The sequence below is a fragment of the Trachurus japonicus genome, chromosome 8 (assembly GCF_045865225.1).
Source record: "Trachurus japonicus isolate A0001 chromosome 8, Traja_1.0".
NCBI classification, from domain to species: Eukaryota; Metazoa; Chordata; class Actinopteri; order Carangiformes; family Carangidae; genus Trachurus; species Trachurus japonicus.
In genome coordinates, this window is record NC_140914.1 from 403539 (window position 1) to 414776 (window position 11238).

Consider the following 11238-nt stretch of genomic DNA (forward strand, 5'->3'; position numbering starts at 1 on the left):
CGTGTCAAAATCGGCCTGAAATTGTGTAGTCTGAACCCGGCTTAAGGCTGTGTTTACACTGCATGGTTTATTCTGATGGTCAATTCCGATGTTTTCCTCTCAAGTGGCTCAGATCAGATCTGTAAAATGAATGTGTAAACGGGACAAATACACATGGAATCGGATATTGTCAGGCCCCGTTATATGTGGAAATAAATCAGATTCAAATCGGATATCTGCCAATGCATCTGTAGTCTAAACAAACAGATCAGATCTCTCCTGGTGTCATATGTCAATTGACCTGGACGACCATGGCCAGCTGTGGCCAGCAGTTGTCACTGTCACCAGCAGTTGTCACTGTCACAGGAATTATAGTGTTTCATTTTTTTGGTGTCCGTGTGTCTGTTTTTTCCCCTCTGACTAGTTCTTGTTTTCACATATGAGGACTACTCCTGGCCACTAGGGGGTAGCATCTCACTAGTGCTGCATCGGCTCAGTTATATATATGGGTGATTATTCAATTAAGGGAGTTTTTCTGTCCCCAGGGTGAATTTTCAAGAAAAAAATATTTTTTAGAAAAAACAATGATTGTATTTGTTAAGGTTAGGTTGTAGTAGCTATGAAAAAAATAAATGTGTCTCAATGATGACATTTTAATACTTTTTCAGTGTGTTGAAATTTCAAATGTGCAAGAATTTCACTGTTTTGGGCTTGTCCCCAACCCAGACTTTTTGACATCCCCTCTATAGAGGGTATGCGTTTACGTCACGTTGCCCTCGGCAACGCCCCGTTCGATCGGACTGAGTGGCAAAACAAACCTCCCTCAACATGCTGGCGGATAGCGGTGGACTCATAAACTGGATAAAATATCTTATATCAAAACAAATTGATGTAAAAAGGAATCGACAACCAGCTCCCCAAAACCGTCTGCTCCACGGACACTTCCTGTAACCATGGTAACAGACAGTGTGACCGCGGCACCTGCAGAGTGACTGACAGGCTGCTGTTACTGTGCAGAGGGACGAGATTACAGCTGTTACTGTCGTCCTGACACTGACTCCCGACACTAAAACACAAGCTGCTTTTATTCTGAAAAACTCTGACCAGTCAAACTGTAGGATGTGTTAGAGGACTAATTTAACTGTCTAAACATCAGAACTACGACACCTGAAACTGTAAACACAGCTGATCGATCGAAATAAAATGACCGCTCCAGTGAATTTACTTTCCGTCATTGAGAACAGGTTCTTGAATGTAACTCGGTCAAAGTGAGACGTATCCTCAAGATTTTTAGCAGCTCAGTTAGGTCATGCTGCTCTACATGCTGGCAAAGCTAGACATGTCAGACTTGTGTGGGCTCGGAGAAAATCGCTTCGTTACTTGCTGGTTTTTAAACTTTGGCGGCTCTGCCACTCGTCTTTTTGCCGCTCAGTGGACGTTCCACAGCGACTTCCGAGTACCGTGACGTCATGTGCATACCCTCTATAATAAAGCAATAAAAAGTGCTAAATTCATTAAAATTTTACTTTGCATTTCCTCATTACAACTTAAAAAGACATTTTTCAAATTCATATAGTTTATATTTGTTCAATTTGCAATTTATTTATAGTTAAATATCGCTGTCCCTCATACATCTGTCATTACCATCACACTCAACATTTTAGAGATCAATTAAGCTTTTACAGACAGTTACTTACATTGTTGCATGCAAATTAGATGCTCCAAAGGAACAGTCCCAGACATGAGGCAGAACCCAGATTTTTTGATGCCCACATATGTAATTAATTTGATGTTTTGTACATCCTGATCTGAGAGTACCTTTATTAGGCGTCATTACCAAACAAGTTACTATTTGAGTATTTTAATTCATTAATAAGAAATGTAACTTTATTTACATATATTCAGTGTACATTGTATGCTAGCTAACCAGTTAGCTTAGTAAGTCTAAAACATAGCCAACATTTTCAGCAAAATGTCAAAATTGTCATTACCATCACGTGTCATTACCATCACAAAAGTGACTGTGATGGTAATGACAATCAGTGACGGTAATGACAATTTATGGGTTTATTACCTTATAACTAGAATATATTAGCTTAATTTACTATTTACTAGCCTACTTTATGATATGTAATTGAAAAGTGACCAACTGTAATTTACCTTTTTATTTTTATTTTTTAAGATGTCAACATGGCCCCAGCTTAACCAAATGGTCAATACGGTTCATATAATAATGGTTCATACAGTTATCTATTCATCTATCTATGCGTGCACTTCAATGTTTCATCTTTTCATAATAATCTTCAACCATTTCCAACCGTTTTATACAAAATTAGCCTCCTTCTTACATGCTCTACTTTAATATATTCCCAGCCATTGCTTCAGCTATTAGCACTGGTTCATCAGTTTTCTTTACTGTTGGGTTTGCTGCAGATTTCAACTCTTCAAACTTCTCAACTGTTACATGTAAACATGCAGGATTTCAACATTTTCAGCAATGGCCTTCAGCTACTTTCAGCATTCACGCACATTTCCTGCTGGAAAGGCTTTCTTTTTCTAGTTACATAAGCAATCCCCAAAGGGGTAGTTTACCAAGTAATTAATTTTAATGGAAGGTTAAGTCTTTAATTGTTTTGTCTTTATTGTTTTTAAATAGTAGTTTTTCTTTAATCTTTTGTTTGTTGTGAAAAACAATAACAAAAAAAAACACCATTAATTGTTATGTCATTACCAAAACGTGTTTTGGTAATGACAACATCATTACGGGAATACATTGTCATTACCATCACAATACATTTTTTGATAAAAAATGTTACTTTTTTGTCAACATGGATTTTACCTCAATCATTGTAGTAATGTTTAAAAGTCTAAATTTACATTTTCTGAAAAATTATACATTGCAATTCAAATATTCTGATTATTACGCAATGTTTCATTGTTGAGAAAAGGCAATATATTAAAAAGTTAGAGAGAAATAGCTGTTAAAATGTATTTTAAATGTACTTACAAATATTTAGAACATGATTCTTAAAGAGCATGTTTTGTACTTACTGGAGTGATTGTGAAAACTTTGCTTGTCAAATCATTTTGTATTAAAATCAGTGTTTTGTTTTTGTGATGGTAATGACATTTTGCTGTGACAACTTTGAAAAAAGCATCATAATATCAAAATTATCATGAAGTACAATCAAAGTTATAGTAAGATCTTTGTTCCAGACCAATTGATAGACCTTTTGAAATAGAAAAAACTGAGATTAAATAATTTTTTTTTTTCAAAATTCCAAAAGTCAGAAGTGCCCCTAATTGAAGAATCACCCACATATATTTCTTTATTTCGGACTCTGGGTCCATAGCAAAAAACAAAAACACAACACAAGACATAATACAACACAACAACAGACAACGCAACACGGACAATAAAAAAAGCTAAAACATAGAAATAGAAATTTACACCACTGATATCAAAAATAGAATTACTATAAAGTTAAAAAGAGACAAAGAGACAACTGTACCAGTGTCTCCAGAACAGAGATTGATACCTGATGGAACTACAGTTGATGTGGGTCAGACTGTTGATAATATGGTTTTCTGAGGCATCAAGCCGACACATAAATCTATACATCAGGTTTCTGAGTACTGCATTAAAGGTGTTGACATGTGCATTTACAAACATTTCACTCGCACTTAACCATCGAGGTCTTTTAAGTAAGATTCTTAATGCATCATTATACGCAACCTGTAACTTTTTCATACTTGCTTTCTTGTAGTTAACCCACAGGTATGCGGTCTACAGTGGTGTACAGTACGCTTTAAACAAAGATATTTTAACGTCATCTGTACACGAATGAAAGTTAGGAGTCGGCCATATTGTTATGGTATGTTGCATATGTTCCTACTACGGTGGTTGGATATTAATCTCGGCTTGGATCATGACTTCATTGTGACGTTGCGTGGAAAGTGGTGCAGGAAATGGAGGGAAAACCAGACAGTTATAGATGAGTCATCTTATTTGTTCACTTTATTTTTAGTTTGACAAAAACATCATATTAATACTCTATAATCTAAAAGCACTAGACACTAAAAAATCATCTGCAATGACATTATACAATAGAAATTGATTATGTTTTATTATCATTTCTCAAATCAATAACTCATGTGAGATATATATCAACATGCATATATCAACATTTAATATGTGTCATTACTATATAGGACTAGCAGTACTTTGTATTAATAAAAGGAAAGAAAGAGAAAAAAATTAAGGATATGAATTTAAACTTGATCAAACACATCTGTGTGTTGGAAACTAACAAGGCTCTATGATTACTAGCTGAAAGCATGAGAGGCTTCTCTCTGTATCGTGATTGTCCACTGACATGTTTTCATCTGATTTGAAGATCTGATGGCTTGAATTAGCCGAGCAGTAATCAATCTTATTATCCATCAAACTGTTACTCAGTGATTTCTCTGATCCTGTCAGTCTCCTGTGGTTGAGCTGGCAGAACGGCCTTCAGTTCTCTGTCCATCTTCAGCATCCTGGCCTCGGTCTTCTCATCATATTCTTTCTTGTTCTTCTCGACCAGCTCCAGAATTCCCTCCTGAGCTTTCTCACATGACTCGTGCATCTTCTCACGTTTGGCTTGGAACTCTTTGTCATCTTTATCTATGACCATGAGCTGTCCCAGGTTGCTGACACTGTCCATCAGGAACTTGTTGGACACTTCAGTGTAGGTCCCTGAGAGCATGTTGACCAGACCGGCCATGCTGGAGGCTTGGAAGGCCTGTTGGTGCAGGTCGTCTTTTAAGAAGAGCTTATCGTCATAGGAAAGTTCATTTGCAAGTTTAGTTGTATCAACAAAGTCCTTTAGTTTTTTACTGAGTCTAACTTTGACAATGTTGGAGATCATCTGGAAGAACTGCACCATCTTTGTCCACTGTGTTTTGACTTGGGTCATGGCACGATGACCTTCTCTCAGCATTTTGATGGTGGTTTCAAAGTCGATCTGTTCGAGGTTGCACTTGCGCATTTTAACCAGAATATCAGTCAGCTCCTTCTCACTGTTCTTCATTTCTTCTATGTTCTTCTCATATGCCTGTCGTGCATAATTGAGTTGTTCTCGGCTTTGCTCAATGCGCAAATTGGCATTCTCACATTCCATCTGACTGGCTGTCTTGTATCCTGACCTGAACATCCTTCCTGTGAAAAATGATACAATTCCTTCAGCAGCATCCATGGCAGCCAACTTCCACCCAGAGGGAAGTGAATTCACAGCTTCCTTGACATCTTTTTGTGCTTTTTCCACTCCCTCTGACGTGTCCTTCATCATTTTGTGGGACCGTTCTTTTATCTTTTCAACTTCTTTCTCCCTCAATTTGGATTCCTCCAGTTCCATCTGAACCCTCTTTAGCTCATCTCCATGCACTTTGTCAGCATTGACCGAGGCCTCCAGCAGCTCCTCTATTAACTTAATGACCTCCATAAACTTGTCCTCAGTACTCTCAGCTAGTGTTACGCAGGTATCCGCGATGGTGCCAATATTATTCAGTTGAAGTGGCAGAAATTTTTCAACAACTTTGTCACTGTCACTGAAGATAAATTTGACTGCTGCCTTCATGTAATCAGGAACTACGGATGTGTGAAGACGGATCTGATCCATGTTCTTGTGAGCCTCATTGAATGCATGCCAGCCAGTGTTGCAGACCTGCATAAGACTGGCCCTGAAGGACCCTGGGTTCTTCATGTACTTGAAGCCTCCTATTGGGGGGTTTTTGCTGATGGAAAAGTCATGCTGAGATGCTGAGATGAAGACCAGCTCTCCCATAAGGGCGATGGAGAGAGGAGCAGGAGTTAGAAACGCCTCCCAGTTTGCATAGGGCTTCATCACCATCTGGATGTCTTCCCGCACCTCATCTGCATTGGTCAAAGCAACTTGTGAGGCCATGTTACAAACTGTTGGAAACAAAGAGAAACAGGATGTCATGCAGAGAATAGCTAAAACATTTAATTTCATTTCATTTATTGGATCTCCATCAGCACCAGCACATTAGCATTGCTATTCTTCCTTAGTCAAAGTGACCCTTTTCCGAGTTCATGAAAAGACAAAACAAAAACAACAGTCAATACAGTCACAACACATATACAATCATTGACGCTGAACAGCATATCACAAGACGTCATGCAACACTTGTACAGTACAATTAAGAATCCATACACAACATACAAACACCATACAAACAGATACCAAAAATAAATACAGGATAAATAGATGAAAAGAAAGAGTAGTCTCACAGGGCAGGATAATTCTAACACCCTTGAACACCTGTACAGTTTAACTACTGTAGCTGCACCATTAAAATAAACTGTTTCAGCAAAAATGTATACCTTTCTTTGGAACTTGTTAGTACAATATAAAGTTGCAAGGAGTTCCATCCACTGGTATCACACTGTTTCACGTGTAGTTGGTTGGTTTACTTTATTAATCCCTCTGAAGGGAAATTGATTGCCAATTGATTGTTTAGTTAACTTAAACTCATCACTCTGTTTTTTTCAATAACTCTAAAACTCATATCTCCTCACACAATTTTTGCTCAATTGACCCTTTGTTGGCCTTCTGATTAGTCTGCTGATCCACCAATCAGAGCGCTTCTCCCCATGTCACATGTTGCACAACATTCTAAGGTTGGACAACCCTGGAATGAAACCCTATGAAACAAGATAGGTAGACAGCAATCTTTTGGCAAAAACTACTCAATACTTTTTCAATATAGTTAAAATGTGCCTGGGGTTCCTGCAATAGCGACTCACAATATCTGGAGCGTATTCCCAGAGTCATTTTTATCCCATTCCCCAAACCCAAGACATCAATAAACATAGGCTACTTGGCCCATGTGTACTGTATTAACATATTACTTTAACCTTCTGTTAGTTGAGCTTAATAATAGGGTTTGGGGGTGGTCCACTAGGGGGAGCTCTAGGATAGGTCAGGGGTTAACTGCAAAGTTTTGTTTGTTGTTGTTGTTGTTGTGCAGTCCTCATGAGAAGTGAGCCTGTTTTTCCCTGGCTGTACTGAAGTGCTATTAAAGCTCATTCATTCTCCAGTCCACTCTCTGGTCGTGTTCATAGACAGAGAAGATCTAATACCTTCAAAGTTATCTAGCAAACGTAACATTACCGCTGCTAATGTCTTTTGAACTTTGTGAAGTTTTACGAGGAGAAATGGGAGATCGGCGGAGATTAAGCGTTAGCTTGTAGCTACTAGCTAGTGAGTGACCAAAACAATGATTTTCCCCCACTTTTCGGAAAAGTCAGGTAATGCCCGTTGAATCGCTCTTTAGCCACGTCTGTCTTCTATCACGGTCACCATTTTTCTGATTTATAAGTTAATTCAAATTTTCCTTACAAGCAATTGAAATCTGCCTAATTTTCAGTGGTTTCCAATGGGAGTTAACCCTTCCGTGACCATTGTTTGTCCAACCTAGCAACAGTAACTGTGGGGGGCGGGGCCTTGACAAAGGGTCAATTGACACCAAACTTGCAAGAGAGCATCTTGATACATTTTCAATCTTCCTGAAGAAAATTTAGAATAATTTGGAGTCGTGGTTGATGAAGTTTGGCAAATATCAGAATTTTATCTCAAAACCTGAATTTTTGAGAACATTTTGAACTCTGCTTTCATGGGAACAACTGCAGTCAATGTAAGAGTGGCATTTTTAAACATCAGATTTTCTCATAAGAAGCAAAAAACGTATCGGTAAAACAAATCACCAACATTTCCATGCTGTCAAGATGCTATTTATTTATTTCTAGAACATGTGCTTCAACTGGGAGCAGCAAAGTCTGGTAGCTCTGAGTTTTTACTCAACCTTCGCTTTCTGTTTTGTTGTATTTTTTTTATCGTATTTTGTTAATTACTGATGGATATTTCTGTGGTGAGAAGAGTTTTTTCAAGAGAAGAGCTTTTTTCATTGAAACAGAGAAAATCTGGAGTATATCTGGAGTAGAACTCCCCCCCCCCATCTGTCCGTGACTCACCCTCACTCCCCACATTCAAGTCCCGTTTAAAAACATACCTCTTCTCCCAAGCCTATCACCTCCTCTACCCATAACCGGTGTCTCCATCATCTTGCTCATTACTGTGTTACTGTGTACTGTCTCTCCCTCGTCTCCCCCTGTATGTCTCTACCCCGTTTCTTTGTAAGCGTCTTTGGGTTACTGAAAAGTGCTATATAAATTATTATTATTATTATTATTATTATTATTATTATTATTATTATTATTATTATTATTATTATTATTATATCACCAGTTTTAGGCCGTTTTGGGTGCTTTCCCAAACTTAATCTCAGCCACCCAAAGGATGAGGATATTTTTTAGCTTTCCAGTGATTAAACCAACTGGTTGTTGCAATGTGTGTAATCTGATGTAACTAAATCTCAGTGTGCACTCTCATACAGACTTTGTGTATGTGACAGTCCACCAAGTACTTAAAGTGAAACCTCATTTTGCTAGACTTATGATTTTCTCTCTCACAAGTTACCAACTGTCCTTTTCTTTATAATTTTAATTAAGTCACTGAATGAGCATTCTTGAAGAAGAAAATGAAAATGCAGTTTGGAATATTGATTATTCATTTTATTCAAAATTAGTCAAGAAATGCAGCTATGTTTTAATTTCTGTTAATTCTTTTTAATTTCAAATATGAGACACATTTGCTTTGATAATATACACAATCCTCTCACATTTTGAACATTTAAAGTATATTTTTGCCTGGTGGAGAGAGAGACAGGACATGGGGAGGCAGAGAGGGTGGGAATGAAATGCAGGAAAGGGCCGCATAAATTGGGATTCAAACATGGGCTGCCTGTGGTGCCAAAGGTCAAAGGTTACTTTATTTGTACCCTCAGGTAAATTTTGTGCACACTGCATACACGTCAACATATGGGATTGCTGCTCTTCCAGCTGAGCTAAAATCTGAATATTCTCTGTGACGATTAAGTCATACAGATACAGTTTCACCTAACCTAGACAAAAACTGAGAAAAATGTTGCTGCATATACAACCATTTCTCTGAGCAGGGATTTTCTCATTTTCTTATTTGTTGTGACCTGAGCTGCTATTGTAAAGGACTTCACTCTCCTTCCTCTGCCATTGTTAGACCGTAAACTGTAGACCAGGGGTACTCAAATACATTTGTAGAAGGGCCAGAATTTTCCTTAACAGACACCTAGGGGGCCGCACATTCAAATAGGCCTAGATTGAAATTAAATTCACCTTTTTCGTCTAATAATTTAATTTTTTTTATTTTACTTGTAAGCACATAATTTTTATTTATACACTTCATGGTGTTTTGTATGATATGAAAAATCTTGACATTATCATATCATCATTTACATATCATGCTGGAGCTTTACACTGCTGACTTGTATCCTCAGACATGACCTGTGATTTTCAACTTAAATATGACCTGACCATCACAGGACATGTCTGACTCTGTTCTGAGGATACAAGTCATTGGTCCTGAAATGTGTGTTTCTCTTCTGTAACACACATTCTACATCTCGGAGGCAACGTCTTTCCACACACGGGCTTCCTTCACCTGTCAAACGAGGCAGAGCTCAGTGGGAAACAGTAGGAGAGACACAGGCTGATGGGACCGGGACACAACACCGGGGGAGAAGCAGGTCGTGCAGCTGTGCGCCGCAGACGTGCACGGAAAAACAATTGCGTCTCATCAAATGCGCGCGGCTACGGCTTTTGAGTTGTGAGCGTGCATGACGTGTGGCTACATTGAATGGGTTTGAGCGCGCGCAAAAGACGCTTCATCTGAACGGCCCCCCATGCATGATGCACACACAGTTGAACCAAGACGGCGGTGAAAATCACCCACGGTCTCTGCAGACAGGCAGGGAAAACCCTGCAGTCCAGCCCGCTCCCCGAACACTCGCGCATGGTGATTTGGGTTCGTCGGCGTTTCTGTATCCCAGTGCAGGGCCTCACAGGCACACACAAACGCTACGCACGTGTTTCCATGTCCCAGCGCTTTGACTTACAGGCGCGCGGAGCCCAAGAAATACAGTATTCACCTTATTCTCCGGGGCAACCATGGAGTCAATGGAACGCTGTGAGATTGTGTTGGAACTTCCGGCGACGACCGGAAGTCGTATAGTACATTAGCGGTAGCTTGATTATTTGAGTCCGTTCTCAGATGTTTCTTGTTGGCAAATCCGGGTTTTTTTTCCCGTTGTCGATTGCAAAAAATGACGAGCATTATAAAGAGGAAGCTACAATCACTGGAAGAAAACGTGTGAGTTTTTATAGCAGTTGAGCATCGACCTCATCTTCTGTCCCAGTGTGTGTGGAGCTCTGTACGACCTGCACCCACCTCCATCTACTCTAGAGTCTGGTTAAAAATAATTAAATAAATCCCCGTGTCCCCGCTGATTTCAGCCAAGGTGAGCAGCTTGTTTGGAGAGTAGGAGCGAATTAAAAAAAAAAAAAAAAAAAACGCTATCACAGCCCGAAGCAACATTGTTAATGCAAATAAGAGGCTGCTTTTAATTTCTGACAGCTGGACATTGCGCTACTTTTAATTATGAAGCTTTATCCATTTAAACAAAATAAACTAGAGGAACAACTTTCATGTTTAAATTGTGTTTTATAGCCTACTTTTATATATTTTACTGATCGCAATTCAGGCTGGGTGTGCGTATGAAAATATGCTACAGTGTTTCTCTTTTCTTTTCTCTTTTTTGGAGGGGGCGGGGGGTAGTTTAGGTGACAAAGACATTTTTAACTGTGAAAATAGAGATGTATTCAATATTTGCATTTGGGCAATACTGCTGTAGGCGAAACAAGTTTATTCATGGCCACATTTAAGTTACAGTAGTTGAGGGAGAGTTTTATTTCTAAATCCCTCCGTTTATTTCTTTTACACATTAGCGAGCAGGTTCACAGCGTGAACAGCGTGTCCCGACCTGACCAGGCTCTGGACACGGAGCAGAGACCCAGGTCCGATAGTGCAAGGCTCTCTGAAGCAGAGGATGAGGCCAGCTTCACTCAGTCTTCACAGACAGTCCAGAGTTGAACGAGTTTCTGATCATATAGTTGTCAGTTTGCTCCAGGTGACAGTCGACCCTCACAACAAACCCCCCCCTCCCTCTCTCAGTAAATAGTTCCGACGTCCATGCTGCAGCTTATATCCAAGTAATATAATAGCCTATATATAAATGAGCTCCTGACGCTCGGCTCAACAGTTGGTA

General features: G+C 39.2%; 1 protein-coding gene across 1 annotated transcript; it reads right to left on the minus strand.

Moving 5' to 3' along the window:
- Positions 1-4354: 4354 nt before the first annotated feature.
- On the minus strand, positions 4355-5924 carry LOC146982232 (uncharacterized). Its single transcript, XM_085785350.1, has one exon. The coding sequence runs from the start codon at positions 5919-5921 to the stop codon at positions 4431-4433; it is 1491 nt and encodes a 496-aa protein (XP_085641476.1). The 5' UTR covers positions 5922-5924; the 3' UTR covers positions 4355-4430.
- Between the last annotated feature and the right edge of the window lie 5314 nt (positions 5925-11238).